Source organism: Callorhinus ursinus, unplaced genomic scaffold (assembly GCF_003265705.2).
Source record: "Callorhinus ursinus isolate GAN/ISIS: 27379988/994484 unplaced genomic scaffold, GSC_fseal_2.0 scaffold3, whole genome shotgun sequence".
NCBI lineage: Eukaryota > Metazoa > Chordata > Mammalia > Carnivora > Otariidae > Callorhinus > Callorhinus ursinus.
In genome coordinates, this window is record NW_027397065.1 from 53,978,392 (window position 1) to 54,006,023 (window position 27,632).

Here is a 27,632-nt window from a genome sequence, read left to right on the forward strand (position 1 = left end):
GCATCATGTGTTTTATACAGTAAAATGAACAATCACTTGGATTTCTCTGTAAGGGATTTGATCTACTGAAGAATTTCTTCCTCCTGTGGTATGTAAAATCCATTCTTAAAATGAATTAACTTCAGCTGAGGTTTCCTATAACTGAGGCAATTCTGAAAAATCAAGAGTCCATGCTCCTTGGTAATAGTGTTGACAAGCACTTTTAAGAACCCCTAAAATAGTAAGAATGACTCAAGACCTAGTGACTTTCAATGAAGCTTGGTGTGTTCTGTTAAGTAATAGTGCCAAGCATAAGAGATGGAATGTTATTATTCACTCCAGATGGAGATGTTCTTTTATTTTCATTTGTCTGTGTAGTTACACTGCATCTGTCCACAAAGAATTTAAAGTGACTCACATGAAAATAATAATAAAAAATAAAGCAGGAGATCAGGACAAAGAAGAGGAGACTAGAATAACGTCAACCCTATAGGTTAAATCAGTGCTGGAATTTGGATTCATATTTAGCACTCTGTGTTTCCGAAAAACGGTGGAGGAATCGTGATCTGTGATGTATTTCTCTGTACGGGAGAAGAGGAGGCTATGGCTTCCACAGGGAAGAGCTGTCTTCCACAATTTGAAGACTTTATAAGATAGATACCTCATGAATTAATGAGTAACCCATGACAATACTTTTATGGTAAGTGTAGTTCTCAATTTTTTGTGGCTTTTTTCTGGGGCTAACATTAAATGAAGACCCTAGTACTAAAATGTGGGGAAGAGATTTTATAGCCTTCTGCAGGCTCTACTCGGGCGTCATTCAAGAATAGCGTCAGACATCCTGCGGCGGAAGGCTGCGATCTTCTCTCTGAAGGGGGTCCAATAAAGAGCAGACTGTCACAGGTTCCATTTCTTGCCCGGGACCTGAAGTACTGGTCCTACTGACGGGAAGACCCACACAGGAACTTCTCAGGCTGGTGAGAGGGTGTTAGATTTTCAGTTGTGAAAGTTAAGAATCCTGAGCGGTGGTCTTGTCTCCGCCTTCCTGAAGACTTCAGCACACTCTTACAATTTAAGTCGATACTACTGCATGAGGCTAATTTTTATTGTTTTTTCACATTCATACAGCGCCTGTTTATTGAGCCTCTACTGTGAGCTAGTTACCTTCTTTTATATGTCTCTACATACAGGCATATTTTTAGTTTTTTTCTACAAATGCCCCTTCTGCTCTTTGATTTGTTCATATGTATGTTTTTATTCATGTTTTAAAGCATAAAAACTACAGGAGCTTATCGTTTCAAGTCCAGTAATTCAGGGGCACAGTAAGAAAAAGTTAAAATCTTCCCTTCATTGTTACCAGTGTGATGTGGCTCCTTCCACACTTTGCTCTCAAATGACTTTCTTAACTGTTTAGATAGTGTGTCTAAAACTTAAATGTGTAAGATTGGTGGGGTTTTTTTTAATGGACATGTATTTATTATGCTGGCAGGTAGAAGAAATTGTCCCTTAACTATAATCGATTTTCTATAGTGTTCTTGTTTGTTTTGTCTTGAGGGAAGGGAGCAAGGCATTGTTACCTCTCTCGAATAACTTAGAAACTATAGCCCCCATCTTGAGCAGAGCCTTTCCTGTTCTGAACAGGATCAAACCTGATGGGATGCGATAAGCTTGTACTTTTCTGATGATGTCGACCTCCCCTCTGATGTCAACTTTTATGTGTATGTGTATTACAAATGTAGATATGTTCATTAATTTTGAAGCTGGCTACAGTATCACATCTGAATACATTCTGCACACCCTTCTTGAAATTTAAATGCTTATATACCCTCTCATTGATCTTCTGTTGAACAGAGAAGTAATCTCTTTTATAGTGTTACTTACTGTGCATTGAGTGTATAGAGTCCTAGGAACAGCATGATTCTAAAGTTGCAAAAAGAAAGATTTAGAAAATCTGATTACATAGTTACACTTCTATGCCTAAGACAATACTTGGGGATGATAAGTGTGAAACAAGATGGGTCACCGTTGAAAAATAGAACTACTTTTGGAAAAGCTTAAATAGCACTGGTATTTGAAACATTTCTAGATGGCCAAGACTTGCCAACAATCTCTGAAATACTACATGCAAAGAGTCTTTCCCTTGTGTAAGTTGTTAGGCATTGCTAGTCCTTACCCAAGAAAACCAGATTACATGCACATACTTTCCCAAAATGTGACCCTTAAACACCGGAAGACCAGGAATTATACATATGTGTTATGTGTCCATAAATGGAACATTGTTGCAAGGGGTGTCTAAGAAAGCAAGCTTGAGTGTTCTCATTTTCCATATGGGGAAATCGATGGAAAGTGGGAACCTGGGGGGTGGGTGGAATTCCAGGGTAGAGCGGCCAACTACTAGAAAAGTGAAAGGCAAGTGCCGTGCTCGGAGACGACTTTTTGCCAGCCTCAGTGAAGCAGTGTGAGGGTGAACATCCTTTCCTGGAAACTTAAAGCAACCTGAAAGAAGAGGCAGCGGCTTCATCGCATCCAGTTGGTTAATCCCCTCTCTGTCAATCATTGGCGTACGATCTGAATAGACTATAAATTCACATTTCTGGAGCCACATGGTCAAAATAGCACTTTATATTCAGTGTGAAATTCTTAAAATGAAACCCAGCTGGCAGATGGGAAGGATTCTGGGGGTTGGGGGAAATGGGGAGGGGAATATTGGGTGTGCAAGGGGTGCATGATTTTCCAGAGAGCTTTTTTTTAATGCTTTGTGCAGATATAGGAATATTTTTAAACATTATGATACAGCACAAATGAATTTCTTAAACCTGAACCGTAAGAGCCTAATTTATAATATTTCATAAGAATCTAAAACCATTAAGATAGTTATGCAAGCAATTCCAAATTCTTGCCTGCAAGAATACAATGATTTGCTCATTTAGGGAACTCTCTTCAGTTTTTCCATGAGTGCTAGTTCGGAAATTGCATCTTTCAGTGCTTTAAATAAGTCTTTGGCTTAATAACCAATTTTTAAAGAGAGAAAGAGCGAGAACAGCTAGTCTAGTTCACTTTCATCTCAGTCTCCTGTTCAGAACTTCTGCCCGTTATACTGTTCATGCTGTTCCATTTCCTTCTCTTTCCTCAGGTCGAAATGGGAAGTATCCTATGTCTTTGTGCCTCACAGGGTCAGTGGTCACAACAGAACCAGGCAAACTCTACTCCAGAACACAGTGCTCTTGGTTACTGATCCAAGCCTTGGATCCAGTGCCCATAGGGCATTCCAGACGTCCCCACAGTTTATCACATCAGCTTGCCCCTTCTGATAGCACCGAAAAGCACTTCAACCTGTGACCAGGTTACTACAAACTGGGTGTCTGTGACTTCATATGAAGAAGTCAGGATTCAAATATTTCAGCAGCTGTGAGAGATTTCAGCTCGCCCGAATGTTTTATGAAAACCGTGTGCTGCATTTAACTTGCTAAGAAGTGCACAGGTTATGCGTGTTAGATGTCTGGATGAGAAGCTGGAGTCAAGTAGGCAAGAATTTATTTCTCCTCTCCTTTTTTTCTCTAGAGCCACATCTTTCTGTCATGAACTCACACCTAAATTTACAAACCCTGTTCGAGGGCTTTGAAGCCTAGATCCTCTTATGCTAAACGATAAAGACAGGGTATCAGGTAATTCGTTCACTAAAAATAAATTTGTGGCACACAGAGGTAAATACCATTTACATACATCCTTTTATTTTATTATTGACACTTCTGGTTAAAAATAGCCTGAGCCATCATTTGTCAGGTCTTGGCATTATATGATTCTTATTGGTAGCATTGCCATCTTACTCACGGGTATGCAATAAAGGTATAAAGAAACAGATAATAACTTCAGGGTAGAATAAGAGTGTTCTTCAGAGCACTCACATTGCTTGTTCCCTAGAGAGCTGTAAGCGCAGGGAAATAGAAATCCAGGGCATCGGCTAAGAAAAGTACTTTATAATTCTGTTTGCATTTCTGAGTCTAGAAAATAGGAGTAAGTTCTACTTAGAAAATAATTTACAGATCCATTCAAAATAACGTAATGTTTATTTTGTTAAAAGATACTGTATTTGACAACAAAGTATCCAGTTTTAACCATAATGTGAGCTCAGAGATGGGAAGGAGTGGTACTTGAGACTGCAGGGGTGTGGGTATCAATATGGATTTGAGTGTTTTCTTTATTTATACTCTACTTTCTTTCACAAAAGGATTTGAGGTGATAGACACTAGTATTGATTCTGACAGCGGACATGATTTTATGTAACACTCTCAACTTCCGACTGAAGTAGGTGTTAATGACATCCCCCTGAGAAGGCTTTCGATTCAGACAGACTAAAAAGTGGGATTTGAGACTGTTAGAAGCCCCCTTATCTGACCTGATCTGAACCGGTAGTTGAACAGTTAATAAAGAAAGAGTTGGCCAGTGTCTTGTCTTTAAAAACATAAAGTAAACGTATACCCTAAATAATTAAAACATACAGATGGTACTAATCTTCTGATATTGGGCCAGTGCCTTTTCTCTGAGTACATGGCCACTAATGAGGGTTCTGTATCCTATTTTTTTGCACAAAATACAGCCATTATCAATGATTTTCAGTTCCCATTTCTTTAAAAAAGAACCATAAGATAAAGTAAGATGGTAAGTTAAAGACACGTGGGAAGCAATGCACAGCAATAGTTCTTGATGGTTGTCTCCCCTAAATCTGATTCGACAGCAGTTTGTTTTTGGTGAGTTCTTTGAACACATTCCACTTAGTTTTTCATAGAAACAGAAATTCTCTTCTCAACTTCCTATTTCATCCGCTAATGCCATATTGAGTTAAATGACTTGATACAGTAACAAATACGGTTGCCTCAACGAGAATTGTGAAAGAGCCCAGCAGCAGAGGCAAGCAGACGTGCCAGGGAGTGGTGCCCCAGTGTGAGCATCAGGTGAGCGGCCAGCTTCATCTGGGGCTGTGCCCACAGGGCGTGGGCATTCATTGTGGAGACAACGTCCATCATTATCTTGAACCCGGGCAATGAAGAGTCGGTTAAGCCTAGGTGATTAAGTCGAGGTTAATTGAAGGAGCCTTTATTGTAACTGTATGAAATTTTGTTTTGAAACCAGCTAAAGATTTGTCCTTACCTGCAACTGCTTGATATTTAATTCACATCATGCCCTCAGTCCGTCTTTTGGATCAGCTCTATGGCAAATGTTAGGATTGCCGTGGGGCCTTCTAATTTTTCACGGCCCTTATTCCATCTGACTTCACTTAGTCACTGATGCACCTACATGATACCTGTCGGTCTCTTCCAAGTAAGCTCCGTGGGGCCTGGGACATCTGTTCACCTTTGTGTCCCCGGGGCCTGAAACAGTGAATGCGTAGTCAGTGGTAGGAAGAGGGAAAGGTGGCTGTTGATTTGGTGCCTTTCTTTTAGCCCAATTGAATGTTTTGATTTGTCCCCACGAAGATCGATTGATTTCTACTTTGAGCAAGAAGGGAGGACAGAGAGTTGTACCCTGACATAGCTCCTGGTCTACTTTCTTAATCCGGTTCCTAAATCTCCTCCTGATTCCAGGGAGGGAGCCTGATGGTTCGTGCTGATAAACCATAGATTGAAGCATTGGCGGAGCCTTTGTTCTTTGACGTTGCCTTAAAAGATCAGTTCAGAGCAGTTTCTCAACCTCGGCATTATTGACATCTCAGGCTAGACAGTTCTTTGTTGAGGGTGGGGAGGGCGGGGGCAGGGGAGCTGCCCTGTGCCTTGTAGGGTGTTGGGCAGCATCCCTGACCATTACCCACAAGACACCTGCAGCAAACACCGTGCCCCCTGTCCCCCATTGTGACAACCAGCAATACCTCCAGACATTGCCAAATGTCCCCTGAGGGGTATGGTCACCTTTCCCCTCCACTGAGAACTAACGCTGTGGACCTAGTCCTGGCTTGACGACTAGGGCGGGAGGCCACGCTAACAGTGCTGTGCTAAATCCAGTCAGTGGCTTTTGGAACCTTCACTCTTGGTGTTTTCTTTATGTCTGATTGTAATGTTCTCCAGACTTGTCTTTCACGGGCTTTATTCTAAGTTCTGCTAGTCCTGTGTGGGTTTTTTTGGCTAAAATTCCTCAGGACGGATTACCACTCAGCTTTGCTTTCCTCAGACTGCCTGCAAGCCTCTTTCCAAGCTCATATTTCTCAGTTGCCAGGATATTAGGCTCCTGGCCGTATTGCCAGTAGGAAAAGAAATTCTCTCCCTGTGACTAACAACATGGCAGTTTGTTCGAAGGCCATTTGTTACCTGTTCCCCTTGCTCAGATGTGTTATTGAGGCGGCTGTCACTTTTTTCTGCCTTTTCCCCTGTCTCTCCACGCCTTCCTGTTTTTCCCTTTCCTCCCGGTGTTTCCATGGTGGCTCCTCGCTGGAGCCAGAGGACAAACTGCTGACAGGAACATCCCTTGAATATCTCTGCATCTGGACAGGGCCATTGGCACCCTCCATTGGCGGCTCAGCCATGCGTGGCTTGCCATATTTGTCTCCTGTTTAAGGCCCAAGAATTTGAATCTGCCCCAACATCTAAATGTTGTCGTTGTTAGGACAGAGTGCTGCCATAGTACCACAAGGCCAGCATTAAGCATGTTTATTTGGGTTCCATATATTAATATTTTGATTTGTTACTACCACTGTTGCCTTCCCCACACTTCCCAGCTGCAAGACTGGGATAGGGGATATATAGTCTATCACAAAAGCCGAATAAGCTAGAATATATAAACTATTTTTAACAGACACTTGTGTTTTTAACAAGCTTTAAACCATTGTTGCAACTCATTTTTTTCCTAATATTTTGTTAAGTCAAAGAATCCCTTGAGTTGACCAACTCATAGTGGTTTCGTGAAGGGTACCAATACTGAATGAGCCGGAAGAAGAGTTAGTCCTGTCAAAATCAAAGCATGCTCTTCTGGTTGTCTGATCAGGTCACAACTTAATATTAAGTGTATTCGTGGCACAGGACCTTATATAACAGAAAAAAGCTAAATATGAGATACAGCCAGAAAACAATTGCAAGATATACAATAGTGTTTTAAGAAAACTCAAAATATGAAATAGTATTGTGATTGTCATTCATGTGTCAGCTGACATCAAGTTTCCTCAAATGTTTTAGTGAAGTAAGTCTTTGGAGGATGAAAGCTGATCACTGTGAGGCAAACGTTGGATTTGAAAACTACCAGGCTCGGGGTCTTCTTGCTCTCATGCCATTTTGCAGAGTCACAGGCTGTGGTGAAAACCGGTGCAGTTCCATAACACAAAAGCATGTATTCTCAGCCCGGGAAGGTCCTCAGAGCCCATCGACCAATCCCAAGCTAAGCATTTAGCAAGGCGGAAGAAGAATAGTCTAAGTGTGTTGATCCTTTTCAGTGACTGAGGTAGACACAACTGTTGGTAATTGATGGGGTTTTTTCCCCAATACCTCTTAACCTCAAAAAGTATGGAATTCCTATCCTCAGCTCGCACTTTACAATACCAAGATAATCTACCCACTCTCCCACCCAGCCAGCCATTTCAGTATGCACAGTTAATGAGTGTTAACTTTAAAAAGATAACCTTAAAAGAATCAATTTCATGGTGAATGCATCTAGTTAAGCAAGCCATTTAAACAACATTTTACTCGTGTGTAGCAGACCATTTTATAAGTTACTGATAGCTTTACAAGCCTGTGTTTCAGACAAGCTAATTGGTTGTCTCTGATGTGTTTGGGGCTTTCACTCATTAACTCGCCTTCCTGTCTAGTACATACTTGACTAGCTCTCATACATATAGGTAGAACTGTTTAAACAGCCATATTCTATTGCCAGGAAGAAGTTTTTCATAGATAAGTTTCTTCCTACTTACAGTGTTTGCTTTTCTGAAATAAAGGTAAATCATAACCGAGTATTATTGTAAACATGGAAGGTGCAGAATCGAGTATAACGCCGGAAAAGTGTTGGTATCAAAAGCGAATGCCCTTTTGAAGGAGTGGAATAGAATTGATTACAGAAGGAAAGAGAGGAGGGCAAAAGAAAATGATATGCTGTCGAAACCTGGCTGCCTGTGTAATTAATGACTATGTTATAGGTGTTATTGAAAAGTCTGAGGCCTGCACCTGCATGCAAAGACAAGTGAACTGATGCTTCTCTTTTTGCATATGTCAATGCTTTCCATTCTCTGAGATAAGAATTAGATGCTTTGTTTGGACACAGATTAAAGGAATAGCTCAAAACATATGTGTCCTTTGGGTCTTGAGATTTCTGGAGTGGGTCTATTTTCCATGAGGGGTTACTTACTTTTCTGTTTGCAAAACAATTCATTGCAGCTGCCTGTAGGCATATGTATAATAGAGTTTAAACCAATTAGACCTAAGGTTTTGAAACTGTTCATGAAATCCCACCTCCTGCATGAAACCTTGGCCTGCTTAATTAAAAGGAGTGGCAACTTCTCTCCAATGTTCAGTTTCCTTCCTTTACTAACATTTTAATCTGAGAAGAAATACTAAGTACATACTTTGTTGCCCTTTTCATTATAGTTTCAGCTCTTTACATTTGTTTCAAAATAATTAGTATCCTCCTAATGTCTGGTATTGTACTGGGTACATCAGAGAATACAAAAGAATTTTTTTCATTGTCTATGCCTTCTAGGAACTGAGGTCTCTTACACGTGAAAAAATTAAGATTATCCAAATCTCTAAATTTCCTCAAGTGAAATGAGGATATCCTCATAAATCTGAGTGAAAAGAGTTCACCCCAGACTGTGACGATGCTTCATTCCCATTGAGTCTTGATATCCTAACTCAGTAATTTATACGATGATTATTTATAAAGCTTGTTTGAAGGAGAAAGTAGTGGTTCATATAACTGAATTCATAATAGCCAAAAAGTGGAAACAGCCCAAATATCCAGCAGCTGATGAACATGAATGAACAAAATGTGGTATGTCCATACAATGGAATATCATTCGGCCATAAAAAGAAGTCACACAAAACTTTATGCTAAGTGAGAGAAACCAGACACTAAAGGCCATGCATTATATAATTCCATTTATATGAAATGTCCAGAATAGGCAAATCCTTAAAGAGTCAGAAAGTAAATTAGTGAGTGCCAAGGGCTTGAGGAAAGGGCAAATGGGGAGTGACTGCTAATGGGTGGGGAGTTTCTTTTTCGAGTGGTGAAAATGTCCTGAAGTTTGATAGCCGTGATGATTGCAGGTGTCCATGAATATACTAAAAATCACTAACTTGTATGCTTTTAAAAGGGTGAATTTTACAGTCTGCAAATTGTAGCTCAATAAATGAAAAATAATATCTGTAGAGCCGAATAAAAAGATGTTAAAGTATGTGCTAAAGAAATGCAAAATCCAAGCAAGTGGTAAAGGAATTTCTTTAGAATCTTAGGAGGGGGTGTCTGCTTCTGAGAGTAGACCCATGAAATAGGTAACGATAACTTACATCCAGGAGCAAACAATCCCCTTTGAAGGCCAGAGGTTCTTCTTGTTGTGGCAACTATTTTTATAAAGAGCCTAACTTGACAGTGAGTGACCCGAAAAATTTTGCCCTGGACATCTGTAGCTCCAGTCACATTTCAGTCTAAAAACTCTTTGTGTAAAGCAGCTCACGTTCAATGAGGTGAGAACCATGCGTGGAATGATAACACATTTCGCTTGGGATGGAAAGTTGTTTCCTTAATGGGAAAGTCTTTTTAACCCTGGAAAATTTAACATTAAGAGTATAAGAATGATAAAGTAACAAATCTACAATATTAATACTTTTGTTTCAAGTATATATGTTACATTTAGGTCAACCTGGTACATTCACTTTGTTTAAGATGTATAAATTATTTCAGAATTGGCTTCCTGTATAGAAAGGGAGGAGGGGCATGTGGGTGGCTCAGTCAGTGAAGCGCCTGACTCTTGGTTTCAGCTCAGGTCCTGATCTCATGGGTCATGAGATCAAGCCCCACGTGGAGCTCCACACCCGGCAGGGAGGCTGCTTGAAGATTCTCTCCCTCTTCCCCTACCCCCACTCTGACACTCTGTCTCTCTCTAAAATAAATAAATCTTTAAAAAAAAAAAAGAAAGTATGAGAATTTAGTTAAGCTTGTAAATAGTATTAGAAAGTACCAGAGCTTGAGAGGTGCCTGGGTGGCACAGTCAGTTGAGTGTTGGACCCTTGGTTTCAGTTCAGGTCATGATCTCAGGGCTGTGAGACCAAGCCCGTACCAGGCTCCATGCTCGGCACAGAATCTGCTTGAGATTCTCTCTCTCCTTCTCCTTCTGCCCCTCCCGCTCCTGTGCACACACGTTCTCTCTCTCTCTCAAATAAATAAATCTTAAAAAAAAAAAAAAAAAGAAATACCTGAGCTTGAGAGTCGTTGAATTTATAAATTTAATTGAAGAAATGCTTAAAGAGTTCTTGCTGGGGAAAAAAGATTTCTTAACTACTTGAGGATATTTTGATTATTACAGTGTAAATGCTGAAAAAGAAGATTGAATATATTAAATTTATAAATGGAGTTTTGAAATGTTTACAAGTGGTTAATTAAAGTTTATAAAAGGACCTAAACCAAATCCAACTTCCTGAATGTGTTGTTAAAACTTACCAGATATATAGACAGAACGGTAAGATTTTTAAATTGAATATAAGAGCTTCAGGAAAAACTGGGTTTTAGACATTGTATATTTAGTAAATTGTACGTTCCTCTTTAAAACTGCAAAGTAACAATAACTAGTATTGCTCTGCACTAAGCCATCCTTGAGGACACCAAAAGCTTGAAACAGACAGGTCATGGACCCTATGCCTTGGCTAGTTCTTGCTGCCGTTAGGAAGTATCCACATAAAAGAAACCCAGGCTGAACACAGAGGGGTAAAAATACGGCTTTATGACCCCTCTGCCTGCTAGACTACAATCCAAAGCGTCTGAAATTATCAGTGGAGCCTGGCCAGGTTGGAAAGGCCAACTTCTCTGGCCCCCTAAAGTATGAGTGGGGACGAGCTGGTCTAGCAAGTGAGGCCAGCCCCCCAGGCCCTTCCCGGGTACTGATTGTACCCCTGCTGGACAAAGCAGGAAGCTGCAAACGCATTAGCCAGGGATTGGCAAATGTTTGTAAAGGTCCAGACAGTAAATATTCTAGGCTTTGTGGAACATACTGTCCCTGTGGCAGTTACTCAACTTTGCCGTTGTAGCATGAAAGCAGCCTTCGACAAGTCAGTAAGCATGGCTATGTTCCAATAAAACTTTATTTGCTTGGGTGCTGGGAGGTAACCAACGGCGACTACTGTGATTAAGGTCCTTTCTACCTTTAAAGTTTCTTCTACATAAGGCTTCCCCTTGAGATGATAGGGGGACATCAGCTGGGTCTAAAAATACGAGTATTTGTAAGCCAGTTCTTTCCACTTGTGGATGGAGGCACCTTCCGTTGGACGCAGAAGTTGGAGCAAAGGTCTGCATATGGGAAGCACTCCAGGTTCAGGAGGGCCAGGTAGACTCCCTGGAGTAGAAGAGATACTCTGCAGGAAAACTGGGTATCTTCCATTGGCCCATGAACACAGGAAGCATCCATACCTAATTTCTGCCTCCCACAGTGCTTGTCTGATAAGCAAGCTTTTTGGCTAGGAGAATAAAACAAACCTTCTAGGCATATCAAAAAGAGAAAATAGATGTAATTTGTTCTGTAATTCTGGGTTAGCAGATTAAGCCAAAAACAGGAATGCTTTTCAGATTCTAGCTCCTACCACCAAAGCAATGGGATTATTTTATTCAGCTCTTCTGGAACACACTAACTTCCACGCAGTGGACGACAGGGTTTCGATATAATTATTGTCACAACATACAACATTCTCCACACATCAGAGATTACTGATTGGGCAAGAAGACTTCTAATAAGGGCAAGGCTCAATCACCAGTCATAACCTGGAGACATTTGTTTGGTTTTTATTTATTCCAAGGTCAGGCAGGCTGCACTTTGCTTAAGAAAGAAACGATCTTACCATAACTACACTTTTATATTACACCTAACATTCTTGAAATCAGTCATCCATTATAGATCCCAAAGTAATATTGTGGTATTGGTTAAGATCAAGGTGTTGTCTTCTGGTCCCTTTCAGTACTCAGTAAAAAGTAATCAATATCTGTTCTGTGTTGCAGTATCTTTTGGGACTATGGCAAATTGATTTTACTCGTATTATTTATTTCTGCCTTTAATGACATATTTAGTACCTTTCTAAGGATTTCAGAATCCTACAAGCCGCACAATGAAAAGGGGAACAGCTGCTGCTGCTCTCTCTAGACTAACCTTTCTTTGAACAGGCTGCCAAGAATGCACTCTGAAGAATCTTAATGACGCCCTGCCACTTTATCTCCAGACCCCATCCTGGAGCCATGGTGTGGGCAAAGTTCTCTCTGACTTTGGTGAAGGTTACCAAGTTAAGCCTGCTCCATGAGCTTCTGCAATTAAGACCACAAAACCGGAAGGCCCCTTGCCACACTCACGTGCTTGACAACCAACTCTCTAGAAAGAAGAAAGTCTTGGTTTGTTGCACTTGCAGATTTCCATGGTGTAAATAATTCAGACCCTGGCCAGTTTCGTGACTCGTAGAATTTGATATCCTTGTGCCTGGAGGTGGAAAGAGAAGGTGCACGATCAGCACGTCAATACAAATGCTTCCCCCAGCGTGACATGGGACTACAACAGGTGCATCTGCTCTAGTGATTCAAGTAAGGAGCTCAGGTGAAGAAGAGGCAAGTTCTCCCTTTTTGACAGTCATGGACAATATCCTACAAAATTTCACTCACCACTCAGGCTCTCTTAACATCATCCTATTAGTTGGAGCCCTCGAGTACATTTATCATCTAGACCATACTTCTACCGAAGAGTTCAAAACCCATATGAACCTGTCTCAAAAAACATTATTCATATAGTTATTTGAAAAATACAAGCATGCAATGGACACGTTGTGGACTTAAAATGACAAGAAAGCTCCACTGGGTCAAGATAGTTATTGAGCCACTTGTCTTGCATCATGCTCTTGCCTGCCTCTCAGACCCCTCTGCCTACCAGGTCCACAACTGCAGCTCTTTTTGCTGGCTCTCTGTGCTTGGCTTGTGTTCCTCATGCAGTGTCCCTGTTGTCTAGTCTTACCTGCTGATTGATCACTGTCAGTTTGAAGGAGCTGAAGTTGTCAGCCTGATGAGACTGATTCCTTTTCCAGAGATGAAGAAAGAGCGTGCCTTTAGTTCAAAAGTTTCTTTGAACAGTCTTCTACCAAGATACTTCTTTTTCAGTTTGACCTACATCATCTTAATACTCCTCTCTCTCTTCATTTGAATCCGTTGCTTTTCTTCCAGTTGAAGTATAATCAGGGTGCTATAAATGAGTGAAAAAGCCTTTAATAAAGTGGGCAGTATTAAATCGTTTTTTATGGTCACTAAAAAGCCAGGGGTGAGGGGGCTTGCAGTCCTCTAATACAGATGATGGGGACAGTCCCCTCTTCGGGCTGTTGTCTCTGTTTTTTGTTTTACGGTTTTCTGCTCCAATCAGAGGAACCCCACACATGGGCAGGTGGCGTGGGCCACACTCACACCACCTTCACACACTCACCGCTTTCGTCCGGGAAGTGGTGTTTGAGTGAATGAAGTTCTGGGAAGCCACCTGTCAGGACCCACATCTTCAGAGCTCCTTGTACTGATCCTCACCCTACGACAACCCACCACAACCACCCTCAAGTTAAGAGGGGTCCATCATAACCTGCTAGCTTTTTCCCCAGAGGGAATACGTGTGTTGTGGGTAGGTGGGGATCTAGAGAAGTACATGAAGAAAAGATAGCCAGCTTCTATCTCCAGTGAGAAAACAAGCTAAATTGCCCAAAACAGGGCGAGAGATACCTGCGTCAGTACCACCCCAGGTGAGGCATTTTTAGTTACAGCAATGACTGGTTGGGGCTAATGGCATCGAGGTCACTAGGACTAGGGGTGACATATTCTAAGATACACAGCACAGTCCCATGCAGTAAAGAATTGTCCCACCCCCGGCCCCCTTTTTAATGTCTTACAACACATTCATGTGGGTCAAAGCACTGTTTGTAAGTATCTGAGCTTAGAACTTAACCCTGTGTCACATAAAAACACTAAGTCATCCCTTTTGGACTGTTCTCTCCCCTGTTCCCCAGAGTGTTTAAAGGAAAATGAGGCCAGCTCTGGGCACACACTACTTACATGCTTTAATAACAAAAATAGGAAAAGCAAACAGTTATTGTTATAAATACAATGAGATTTGCAGGCTTTTAAAAGGGAAGACCTATTATTACAGTTCAGAAACTATTTATGTGACTTCCAGAAATTTAGTCACAATAGGTTTGCAAGAATTAAAATGGAATTTTTGCTTGTGAAGTGAGGGCAAGGTAGGGAAATCGGTATCATTACATAACCCCATTAGAGGTCCTGCAAGTTGGAAGGGGTTATTATTTCTCTACTCAAACATCAAGGACATCTCCTACCCGATTTCACAGCTGCTACAAACGGGAGCAGCAAAGCGATGGTGCCGAGTTGTCTCTGTTCTGTTAGGACTCTACAGTAACTGTGATGTGGGAATCAATGGAATGCAGTCATGCACGTCATCCCACAGTCACCCCACAGTGAATGAAGGAGGGTTCTGATGACAGCCAAAATAGGTTGGCTGCTTATGGTGGCTTTGTTTTCCTATCTCTAGGGTGGACACATGGCCACTAAGCAATGCCCACTCTCTTAGGCTAACCCGAAAATAGCCAGCTGACTACAGGTTGCCAGGCAGCTGGATTCTGATGCCGTTGCCCCAAGTGCCTTCTCTAGAAGCCAGTATGAAGCAGTCCCCTCCTCCTCTTTCCTGCAGCTTCCAATGAAGCATAATATTTAAGCAGCTGATTAAGTATTCAAAGCATACGATTTATGTTGGTCAACCTTAAACACCTTATTCTTTAAAAGTATACATCAACATTATGAAAGAACAACAACAAAAAAGACATGGTGGACAAGTCAAAAGTGACTATAATTTGTATCTTAGTAATCCAGAGGAGGTGAAATTTGAAGTTCACGTTAATACGAGAAAACTAAATGACGGTGTGCCTGAGCGGCACAGTCAGTTAGGTCTCCAACTCCTGGTTTCGGCTCAGGTCTGGTCTCAGGGTCGTGGGATTGAGCCGCATGTGGGGCTCCACACTAGGCGCTGTCTACTTGAGATTCTCTCTCTCCTCTTCACCCCACAATTTCTCGTGTGCGCACACATGTTTTTTCTCTCTCTCTCTCTCAAATAAGTAAATAAATATATATTAAAGAGAACTAAATGAAAATGTTAACCTGACTGGGAAAGTTCAAGTCAGAGCGTGAGGTCTCCATCTTCCCCTGTCTTGTATTATCTGCTTTGTTTTTAGAAACCTGAAACTCTGGGTAATGAAAACTCTATGTTCCGGCAGCAAAAAGTCACTCACTGTGCTTGAAACTCACTGAAATGCCAGACTAGTTTTACAATTGATATTATAAAAGAAGGGTGGTGTGGAATCATTCATTCGGATACCAGTTGGGGGAGTATGGTAGGGTGAGTGAGATACCCACTTAGGTTACAGATCGGAAAATCTCAGGTTACACAGCCATGTTTGTCAGCTTAACACCATTAGGCTCCTTTATCTGGTGACCACCCTGTAATGGAACCTTCCATTTCCTCCTCATGTTTCATACTCAGCAGGAACAACTTCAGAAACTACCTTCAGACATCTTTATTATCTTCCAAGTGTGCCTATGTGATAATCTATATTTTTAGTTGCCTAGAAACCAACCTAATAGGTACTTAAAACCTTACTGGTTTTCTGTGTCTGGTCCGTATTGCAAAATATCACAGATTCTGTTCTGTGGTTGCTTAAATCTAACACTGTTTGCAAATTAGCTGTTAATATGCCACCAGGATCAATTCTGTGAATTTTCAAGCAAACCGTTTGAAGGAGTTTTGTTAGTAATGTGCACTTACTGTGTTGGTCTTTTTCTTTATTCTAATATTGAATTTTTTGCCACCAGTCATCTTCTCAGTTATCAGCAAGACTTAAAATGATGTGAGGCTATGAAATGGGGCAAGGGTACAACTTCCTTCACGTACCAGATGTCGGATGTTCGGTGCCGTCCCCTCTTGATGGGAGGCGTTATTGATCAAATACCGGATTCTACTGTAGTGCATTCTGAAGCCCCACTTTGTGGGAGAAGCAAGGAGCCTGACATCTCTGATTTTATACTCTTCAGAGCAGCCAGCTCGTCCTCCAAGCCGTAGCCTTAAACAGGGTCCGCAACTGTCCCCGCTGCCAATTCTTCCCTCCCCCTACTGGCTGCGGGCCGCTGGCCTCCCTTGGTGGGGCAGAGCCGGTGTAGTGCTGGTTGTTGTACAAGCAAATTTCAGATTCTCTTAGAAGTGAGTTTTCAGTGCTCTGAAGAAAAGAAACTAAAAGAAGGGAGTTTACGTTTTCCATAAGGGAAGATCCTAACAACATGATTTATAAAATACCTCGGGCAAACACTGTTCTGAAGTTGTATACCCGTTTTCTGATCTGAAATGAGATTTTCATTACTTTTCAGAATCAAAATTAATGAGAGTCCTTCCATTTTCACAGGCTTTTTTTTTTAAGTAGTAGTATTTATTACTAATTTGCAGACATTTACAGAAGGACTTTGGAGACACACTTGAACTGTAGAATGTTAGCATAATTGTGGTTCCTAAATTAGCATAAAACCTTAGTATTTCTTACGTATATTTTCTTGCTCACATGAAAAAAATGTCATATTTTAATGCCACTTTTGGATGATGTACCTCTGCTATGTTCTGGTCCTTGCAATGATAGAGGCAAGATGAAACCACATTTGGGAGTGGCATATGGTTGAGACACTTTTTTTTCTAGGTCTCGAGTATTGACTAAGGTAAGACCCTGGAATTTGCCTTGGCACATGGGATTTGATGAAATCTGTTGGCCAAGAATGTCTTTGAACAATGATTCTTCTGGTGTTGCTACTCACTGTATTTCATGTTAGTAAAACCTCACTGGACTATACAAGGAGTGTTCAGTTCTTGTGTGATGTAGTGTGGGCAGGACCGTAGCTTTACAAGCTTTGTGTTTTATCATACCCTTTGAGAGATCATCAATACTTCTGGAAGACATAACAATTTGGTATTTCCTCACAGGCTTGAGTTGGTAATCCTGGATGTGATTAGTCAGTATCCCAGCCACTATGCTAAGAATGACTTGTGACTGGATATTAATCAAACAGGTTTTTAAGATAGCAAATTCTCGGGTGTTACACACAAACAATGAATCATGGAACACTACATCAAAAACTAATGAGGTAATGTATGGTGATTAACATAACACAATAAAATAAAATTTAAAAAAAAAGATAGCAAATTCTCTACTCACATACCAGTTAAAAGGTCTTGATTTTTAACTCCCTGAAAATTCAGGACTAGGCGGGAAAAAAAGCGGGAGGCTTTATGTATGTGTGTATATGTATACCGTTAAAATATGCACACACACACACACACACACACACACACACACACACACGTACTCAGTTTCTGTCCTCTTTCCTAAAAAGTGCTTTCCCAGGTCTCAAAAATAGATACCATAAATTTAAGGGGGAAAGAGAGAAAAGATCATTTTAAATTGTAAGTATTTGTCATATATGCGTTTGGTAGTCAAAATAATTTTGAGTAAGTGATATGGTACAGATCAGTAACATAAGTTAGCAAGGGGGTATAGGGGATGCTCTGCTGGTTGTTTTGATTGGATTGAATCTCTCTGGTGCTCGTCACATACTCTACCCTGTGTGGTGATACATGTAATTTTCTTAGGCTCCATCAGACCTCCCATGCTGAGAAGTGTATGGGTGACATGGCTTGCAAGCTGGTCACTCACCCCTAAAGAAAACAGTCCTGGGTCACAACATAGAACCCACATTATAACAGCTCATAACGTTCTCCTTAAAATCCCCCCTGCTTCGTCACTTGCCAACTTTTGGAATTAGAAAGGTTCTGATATAACTAATAACATATTTATCTTCTCCCCCCTTAAGGTCAAAAAATATTTTGAACTTGAACCCCTTGCACGTGGGAAACGCTGGATTCTACAGCCCTGCTCGCTGGATGACATGGAGGCACTGAAAGACAGCTTCTCTCAGCTGATCAATTTGTTAGAAGAAAAAGACCATGAAGCTGTAAGAATGTGAAATCTGGCAAAGAACACGGGTTCCCAAAGGCCTTGAACCTATCATGTTAGTTTTTCATTTTATTTTTATTTTGGTATCACGACTTTAATGGCTTCAGTGTCTCTTTTCCTCTAGTTATCTCGGGCTCTCATCTCTCTATTAAAGTGAATATTCTGTAAATCAGGTGAATTATCATCGGCATTAATGTCAAGTACACACTACTGAGAGAGAATTTATTCTCTGTTTACCACTAATTATCTTCACCGCATGTCTCTTCCTTCTGTTCTAAGCAGCTCTTCTATACTCTGTGCTAAAATGGATGGGATTCGTGGCTCACAGAAATCAAATCCCTTATGAAGGGACTCAGGGAGACTCAGAACCTTGACTCGTTTTCCCTGGGTTTGGGGGTGGAGCGTTATGTGACTGGGGCTCCTCATTTTATGTCTATTGTTTCTAAGATCTCTTGGGGGTTTTATTTTATTTTATCATATTTTATTCTTGAGTTTTTTTTGTATACGGGCCTTATAGATAATGAGAGAAAAATGAGCACCAAAAACTTCAATGAATCTCCTTATCAGAGAGGAACATCCTTCCAAGATAAAATTAACATGGAAGAACTTAAAGACAAGATGCATAATTTCCTTGATTCCATCTGAGGTCTCACTCCCCTCTCTTAAGAGCAAAAACTTTCTGTTTTTGAGACAAGAGAGAATTTAGGCACAATGCATGCGTGCATCACTGATGACTATTTCATCGAGTCCTCAAATATTTTTTTAGTGGAAAGATTCCCCTGCATAAAGTCAAGCTGCAACGTAACAGAGGTATCTTTTTCTAAAAATCTAAATTGTCTGATTGAAAGAGAGAAGATAATTTTTAAAATAATAGATAAAAATTTTAAAAAGAGCCAAAATGAAATATGGTTTATACTGACGAGGTTTAAGCTGGCATGGATTTGACAAAGAAAACAAAGACAGAATCATCTGTATATTCATTCATTAAGTGCTAATGGAGTTTAACGGAGTCGCTGATTGTCTCCAACAAGTAATTAAAGGTCTATCAGTATTCCTATTATAAACCTCTATTTTCAGGGGTTTCACTGTGCCCTTAAAAAAATGTGCTGGGGCTGCAGCAAATCATTTTAGGGCCTAGATCCAGTCTTTGGAACTTTTTTTTTTTCATTTAATTTAAATGATAAAATTATGTAGAGATAAATGTGCAGTTTTACTAAGGTTTGGCACCACTGACCTTTTCTAAATCAAGAATAATCTATGGATATTGAAGTTTATGGATGTAATACTCTTTGGCATATTTTGTAGACTTTTGACCACTTCAAACACAAAATGGCCAAATGATAGAAAACCGCTCCTTTCACCTGAGCAATAAAAACATGTTTGTAATTTTTAGGTAGCACAGACTGGTTCTCAAATACCACAGACTCTCACTGTATTACACGGTGATGTAATACCTTGTAATTCTCCAGAAGATATATATCATTCAAATACAGCTTTTGTGGTTTAATCTTGTAGGTGGATTTTAATGAAATCATTACCTTTGAAACATCGACCACTTCTTTAAGCTCACCCCCCCCCATGGAATGGATCCAAAAAGGTGCATATTCGATCTTGTCTCCAGCGTCCTTATATTTTTCACTGTGTAATCCGCGAGCGGCGCAAAACTTTTATTCCGACGACCAGTTACACAATCCCTGCTTTCATTTTTGTTCTGTTGCGCTCATCTTCTGTGACAAATAAATGATTATTAGGCATTGCTTTCTCGGCAAGTTCATTAAATGTAGAATGTTGTCTTTTTAAGACCTGGTGGCTGAGTGCTCCTTAGCCATCTGTTTAATGACTTCCCGTTGTGTGTGTGTGTGTGTGTGTGTGTTCATGTGTGCGCCAGTGATGGGCTTCTTCTCAGACCCACGACTGTCTGCAGTGTCTCAGCCGTCAGAATGAAAACATTATCAATCAGTACCCAACAACAGCTGTTTTTGACAAGTTTCTGTCTGACGCCTAATGCTTTACAACTGTCAATAAGGCTCCTTCTTTGTCTGGCAGTTCGGAGCTGGCCGTCTTGCTGCTTCCGAGCGGCATCCTATCCTTGTAACTCTAGAATTGGCTGTTTTGGAAATCCACTTGGGGGGTGGGGAGGGGCCTTGGACGGGCGAGCGTGGGGGGGGGGGGGGGGGGTGGTATGTGTGTGTATGTCTCTCCCTACTTCCGTGTAGAGTGCCACAGGTGTCTTAGTTTGCATATTCAACTATTATATAGGAAAAACAGTCTGTTATGTATTTCTTCACTTAGCTTCTTGTTATATTTATGGAAGTTACTCGTTTTTGTACCTTCTTAGCTAAAGCAGTTGCCTTTTTGTAATGGCAATTAATTTATATGACAAAACTTTGTACCTACTGTAGTTTATAGTATCGGTTGCTAATTAACTGCCATAGTGCCCTGTCTTTCTATTAAAAAAAAAAAAATCTGTGTCTATACTTGGAGGGTAACAGATTCATGTGGACAGTTGCCAGACAAGAAGAACTTGTATTGTCCTTGATTTATATATGATTTCCACTATCTTCAAATGAAAATAAACGCTGAGTAGAATTGATGTTTTCGGACTGACTCCTTTCAAGCTTTAGCATTTGGGAGTCCCAGATTTCTGTTTACAGTTGTGTTGCCTGTTTAAGTCTTCAAAATAAGTTCTGCTGCTCTTGGGTCAAAACAAATGATTAATTCACATTTCCTTTGAAGCCATTGTGAAAACCTTAAAAGACCAAAAAAAAAAAAAAAGTGTCTTTTCCAGTTGGTTTGTCTTCAGCAGTGATTTACTTTCTCAGGAGCTCTTCCTTCAGAATGAGTGAGCAGAGTCCCGATGTTAATGTAAAGTGTCACCTTTCAGTCAAAGCATCATCTTATTGTATTTGCTGTAAAAGCAATATTCTAAGAGTGACTGGTGCAATGAACTGTTTCCTTCAGCGGTGATCGATGCCCTAAGGAAATAAAGATTTTTAAGTGACTCGAGGAAATGCTGTGTATTTATAGGTCCATCCTTAAGAAGGAGAGTATTCTGTAAAAGAGAAAGAGTGAGAAAGAAAACTAAAGAGATAGATGGATGGAAGAAGAGAAAAATAGAAAAAAAGTACATGATAGAAGATGAAAAATTCAAATCCCAGCTCTCGTTTGGTCCCAAATGCAGCATTATCCCGACACATCATTTGACTACGCAGAGAGCTCGCAACGCTTCCCTCCTAAGCTGGGATCCAACCTGCGTTCCTAGTTTTATTTCCAAGAGAGGCAATTAGTAGTTACCAAGTTCCTCAACATCTCAGACCTATCCAGGCAAATGTGGACAGAACTGTACAACTTGGAAGCAAATGGGTTTGCCTAACGTCCAGATGGAATATTCAGACTCTAGTGGAAACCTCATATTCATGCCTGGCTTCATCTTCTTTATAATTTTAGAGTGCATTTTCATTAACCTTCTGACCTAATGGTGCAAACAGAAAGGGGAAAGTATGTGGAGGGGGACGGGGGAAGTGGGAGTTGCCCTTTGGGAGCCCTCATTTTCATTGAATGTGGGAGGGAGGATCTGTCTTTGTTATGCAGAAACTTTAGGAGAATATAGATTCCCCGCCTTGCTTTTCCACTAGCCTGGGTTCTGGAGATCTGAAGTCCATGCTGTGAAATGCATTATCACATCATGTTGGGAATTCCTGGCTCCCAAGAGTTCACAGCTTTTGGTCACCACTGACTCAGCATGATTAAATGATTTGCATCTCAGAGTTAAATGTTTCCCAACTCAGATGCATGAAGTGACTGATGAGCCTGCGTTTTGGCACCCTACCCCACCCCCCTCGCACCGATTTAGGAACATGAAAAGGATCCCGTGTAAGACCCAGAAGCCTCAGATGGGGTATCCATTTCTCCTCCCCTTCCCCATTCTCTTTAAATTAAAACCTAAACGAGAAACTGGCCTTCCACCTACTGTTTTGTTGAAGCTGGAAATTCTGACCTCTCATCCTGGGGGCTCATCTGTTTGTGACAAACTCTTCGTAAGGTGATTTTCTGTGAAATGAAAGAGTTTAAAAGGCACCAAGAAGAATCCCTCCAGCATAAGCCTTGGCTCGCATCCTTCTTTTACAGAACGAAGTGGAGTAAAAAGTGCATGATTATTTGATCAGGCTTTCTCTGTATTCCCATCTTCATCCATCTCTGCTCTGTCCGCACGCTCTAGTCACTGGATGCTGGTTTAGAAAGGCCACCTACGGTGTTCTTGGGCTTAGCTTGCCCTCACCCTTTCACGTTCCCCTCTGGTTGTGTGATCAAATGCGAGTTGCCATGGGATACTCTATATAAATAACTACTTTTGAGAAGGAAAAAGTTCAGGCTTGGTGGTTTAAAGCAACCTTGTTTACCATGTATAGTGTTACATGGTCACTGGTACCCTGTTTGGAGAATAAGAAAAGGGACTGCTCAGTTTTGTGCCTTGCGAGGTTCAGCCTGGCTAGGACCCAGTGTGACCCCTGACACCCCACTGCCGAGACAGACATTTCCACATCCGTGGACCAACATGAGAACAGCCGTCACATCGCACATAGAGGATCTAACGCAAACAACAAAGAATGATTAATTCCTTTTTTCCCTTTTCTTGTTCAAAAGTCTCTCCCTCTGATGCTGATGCTCTCAAAATATTCTACCCAGCTATTTCAGCCCAGTTCTTTCTAGTAGTGATATTCCAACCATGGAGGTCAGTTGGGCAGGGTTGTCCCCAGAGAGGAAAGCCTGGCTCAAGTGCATGGGGACAGGGCACACAGTGACAATGAAAATAAGCCTTTAATAAACGTCATGCTCCCCGGCTCCCTTATGTCCCTATTTCCTCATGGGAGGTGGGCAAGATGGTCGTCTCACAAAAGCCTCAGATCACTTACAGCCCAGGCAACCTTCCTTGCAGGTGTGAAACTCAGCCTAAAATGCCACAACCTTCTCTGACAAGTGATTCATTGAGGCAAAGGCTGGAGCTCCAGCATCAAACAGATGTCAGACAAAACACCAAATGCCTATAAATGATTGCTTTGCAAGCAGTGGAATGACTGGAAGGCCTGGCCTGATGATGTACTCCATGTCTGGACAAGCTTACAGAAGACATAGGTGGTGGGGAGGGGGCAGGGGAGCCGTTTCTAAATGGAGTCTGTGAAGAAAGCTCTTTCTGGAGACAAGTGAAACCACGATTCTCACCTGAGAGGTTCATGTAGAGAAGAAGGATTTCTGGCCGGTCTGCGCATAATACATGTAAAGATCAGTTAGAAAAATGCATGTCAAGGGCACCCTGAAGCCCAGACTGGTACGATGTGATGTTAAATCAGTAGACATATAAATATCAGAGTAAATTAAAAATGAGATTTGGTTGGAACGGAAACTGCTCAGCAAAAGGCAGAGACAGGAATGCAAACAGTAAGTCTGGCTGTCATTCTCTATAATCTGGAGCAAGTCAGGCTCGGCTCTGGACCTTCTCCAGTTGTTTTACAACTTTCTAGACATGGGGTGTATCAACCCAGTGCTTTTATTAAGCGGCTTCGACAGGATTTTCAGATGACAGCTTGTCAAGAGTCAACTTACCATTGTCCTTTTTGCAGATTTTATGTCGCATTTGAAACTTTCAGTTTCGGTAATTTTAAGGGGTTTCATCTATTCATTAATTTGGCATGTTTTTGTGGAACACCTCGTCTGTACCAGGCATTGTGTTAGATGCTTGGGACACAGGAGTAAATAGGACGGACTTGGCCCCTGCCGAGTCTGTAGGACTTTAATTCCTGGAACATTGGTTACATTGGATTATTTCTATGACCCTAGAGAATTTTTGTATTGGGGCATGGGGGAGAGACGGGGGATTTGGTTACGTTAAAATTCCAATGTGAATCTCTAGATTTTAAAATATTTTTTCTTGGTCCTAATTCTTGGTTTTCAGCCCTCCTGATTTGAAATTGTCTTTGAATGCAATTTAGTTTCTTTTGAGACCATTAATAATAAACTAGAAATCTAAACAAACACAACAGAAAAGGCTTATGCCTCTTTTTAGCATCTTTCTAAATAGAACTGTCTAGAGCTAGCACCTTTTATTCTGTCCTGTTTTTGTGTTTTTGGTTTTGGGGGGGATTTTTTGTTTTTGTTTTGTTTTTTACTGCGGCAACAACGAAGCATGTGTCTACCACACAAAAGTGCTTCCAAAGTGCAAAACCAAACTCTGTCAATCACCTCCCGTTCTTTTCATCTTCTCTGTATTCAAAGGGCTTTACCTCCTCTGGAAGTAGCTTGGTCTCTTCTTTCTGTCTGTGGATCCGACAAATGATCTGTATCTGAAATGTTGAATTTTGAATCTCTAAGAGCAACCATTCTAATTCCGTGGCTGTCTCTTGTGATTTATTCCACCAAACAGTGAAGGCTGCTGTGTAAAAAGGCATGCCACAATTCACATGCCCAGACAGAGGCAGTAACCTGTAAGCTATATAACCCCCTGGATTTTTTTTTTTTTTTTTTTTTTTTTTTTTACCTAGTCAGAGCTGTGAGTTTCAACCGGGTTTCAGGAGGCTGCTTCATTTTCCTTCACTGAAGGTTGGAAAGTTGGAGAGACCCCCTTAAGCCCATTACCTATTCCAGGAGAGTACTTGGGCATAGTTGTTCTTTTAGCAGAAGTTAATGCATTTTAGGTTTTAGAACACTTCTGCAAAATTCACACCAATACCATTCTCATTTCCTGAACACCTCAAGTCTGCACTCTTCCCTCCTCACCAGCCCCTAGCTCCACCATAGATGTGCCTCTCAGAGAACCACAGCACAGCCCTCTGTAGTTTACCAGCCTGGGCTCCAGTAGGATCACAAAATAAACTGAAACGAAACTCACTACTTCCACTCAGTTTGTTAACTTCAAGTCATCCCAAATTTTTAGGTTAAAATAGCAGGATCCAATGAAAAGTCACATGATGCCAGAGATTAGTTGTGTGGTTTATACTTTGAAGTTCTGCCCCTAATAAAATAATGGATCCAGGCAATGATCAGCAGCATCTACTAACCTCACAAAGAGAGGAACAACCAGGCATTATATGCTTCCTAACAGAAGTGTACAATACCACCTATGAAGTGTCCTTGCCGAAAGAAAATTGAACCTGAGTCTTATGAAGCCTCTAGATCTAAGCACCGATTTGCAGAAAATACAGGAATAGAGGTGTATGTAAATGACATGTGGTGGTGCAGTAATTAAAATCCAGATTATTGGAAACTCGACTGGACAAATGAATTGGTTTGTTTTTTTTTTTAAGATTATTTTAGAGCACGAGTGGGAGAGACAGAGGGAAAGGGAGGGAGAATCTCAAGCAGACTGCACACTGAGCACGGAGCCCCATGTGGGGCTTGATCTCACAACCCTGAGATCACCACCTGAGCCAAAACCAAGATTTGGACACTTAACTGACTGTGCCACCCAGGAGCCCCAGAGCTGGTTTCTTAAATGGCAGGAAGCAAAGAAAAATAGAGGGAGGAAGCCCTATAGATTAAAAGTCTTTTTTTAAATTTTATTTATTTATTTGAGAGAGAGAATGAGATAGAGCATGAGAGGGGGGAGGGTCAGAAGGAGAAGCAGACTCCCTGCTCAGCAGGGAGCCCGATGCGGGACTCGATCCCAGGACTCCAGGATCATGACCTGAGCCGAAGGCAGTCGCTTAACCAACTGAGTCTTAGGAGCTCTACAGAGCTCCCAGCTGGCTCAGTCGGTGGAGCTTTCAACTCTTGATCTCAGGGTTGTGAGTACAGGCCCCACGATGGGCATAGAGCCTACTTTAAAAACAAGTCTTAAAAGGTCTACAAGTAACTGCAGAGTATGGACCTTATTTGGATTCTGATTCAAACTACCAAAGAAAATAAAATCTGAGAGAACTGGAGAAATCTAAGCACTTAACATTTTATGAATTAAGTAGTCATTGATTGCCAGGCTACTTTATCCTAGGTGTGATCATGGAGTTGTGGTTGTGTATTTTTTAAAGGAGCCCATATGTGTTGGTGACACACGGGTATTTATGGATGAAACATTACGCTTGAGATTTAGTTCAAAATAATTTTATCAGGTAGAGAAACGAACAGAAGTATTTGGGGATGTAGATGAAATAAGATTGGCCACCCGTGACAACTGTCAAGGCCAATGATGGTGACATGAAGGTTCACAATAACTTGTGGTCTGCCTCTGTTTGTATAACTGACATTTTCCCCAAGAAAAAGGTTTTGAACGAGAGAATGAAGGAAAAGAAAAAGTGAAGGGGGGGGGGGAAGCCACAGAATAGGAGATAATCTGCAAGACAAAACCAAGTCTGTTGCCAGAATAGATTCAGAGCTGCTCAAGTTGGTAAAAAGAGAAAAGCAATCAACTGAATGGAAAAATTAGCAAGAGCCTTGAACAGGCACGGCACCAAGGAAGATCATATCCAAGTGGCCAGTAACTTTAATAATGGTGCACGTAACTAATGGAGAGTTACCATGAGATAGCACTACACACTCACCGGAAGAGCTAAAATTAAAGACAATACCAAGAAGAAGAAATAAGAGAAAAGAAGTATTAGTCTGGCATATTCATCACCTCTGAAAATTTGTGTCCTAATTCCAAGGAGGAAGTGTGTCACACAATGACTGATCCCCTAGTTTCGGAGGCCACCAGAACTGGTTTAGAGTTTGACTCCACTCTTTGCTAGTCATGTGATGCCGGACAAATCACTTAATTGTGTTTTAGATTCTCGTCCACAGTGCAGATAATACATCTACTTCAAAGGGTTACCGAGGGGGTTTGAAAAAACAAAAATGCGTGTAAACTGCTTCTCACACTCAGCACACGGGAAACACGCAATTAAAGGGGACAGTGATGATTCCAGTAATGTTCGAAGCAACTCTCCTTTCACATTTCTTAGGTAGAAAGCTCTGCCAGAGCTGAGGCAGGTCGAAAGGCACAAATGGTGAGGTTTTATGACCAACAAAGTTACATAATGACTAGGACAACATCAGTCTGGGAAGCCTGTCCTCACCTGGTCATGCAACCTTTCTAGACCTGATTAACACAGCTCCTGTGACCTCCATAGTGTCTGTCTCTTGTCATTCAACCTCGCATCCATTTATGTATTCGTTCAACAAACATTGAATATATATTATGTGCAAGGCATCAGGCTATATATATCAGAGAAAGTGAAAAGCCAATTAAAAATATAACCTGATAGGGCACCTGGGTGGCTCAGTTGTTAAGCGTCTGCCTTCCGCTCAGGTCATGATCCCAGGGTCCTGGTATCGAGCCCCACATCGGGCTCCCTGCTCAACAGGAAGCCTGTTTCTCCCTCTCCCACTCCCCCTGCTTGTGTTCCCTCTCTCACTGTGTCTCTCTCTGTCAAATAAATA

The 27,632-nt window shown here is 41.2% G+C and overlaps 1 protein-coding gene across 7 annotated transcripts in view; it reads left to right on the top strand.

The window, feature by feature from the left end:
* The window catches only part of ARL15 (ARF like GTPase 15), a 395,889-nt gene extending 375,072 nt beyond the window's left edge, over window positions 1–20,817 (top strand). For 6 of the 7 annotated variants that reach the window (XM_073890916.1, XM_073890917.1, XM_025867290.2 and 3 more), the window contains one exon: window positions 18,082–20,817. In XM_073890916.1, coding sequence (XP_073747017.1) covers window positions 18,082–18,234 — 153 coding nt within the window. In that variant the 3' untranslated portion in view covers window positions 18,235–20,817. The remainder of the gene's footprint in view (window positions 1–18,081) is intronic. The other variant, XM_025867288.2, reaches the window with a different exon arrangement.
* The last annotated feature ends 6,815 nt before the right edge of the window (window positions 20,818–27,632 follow it).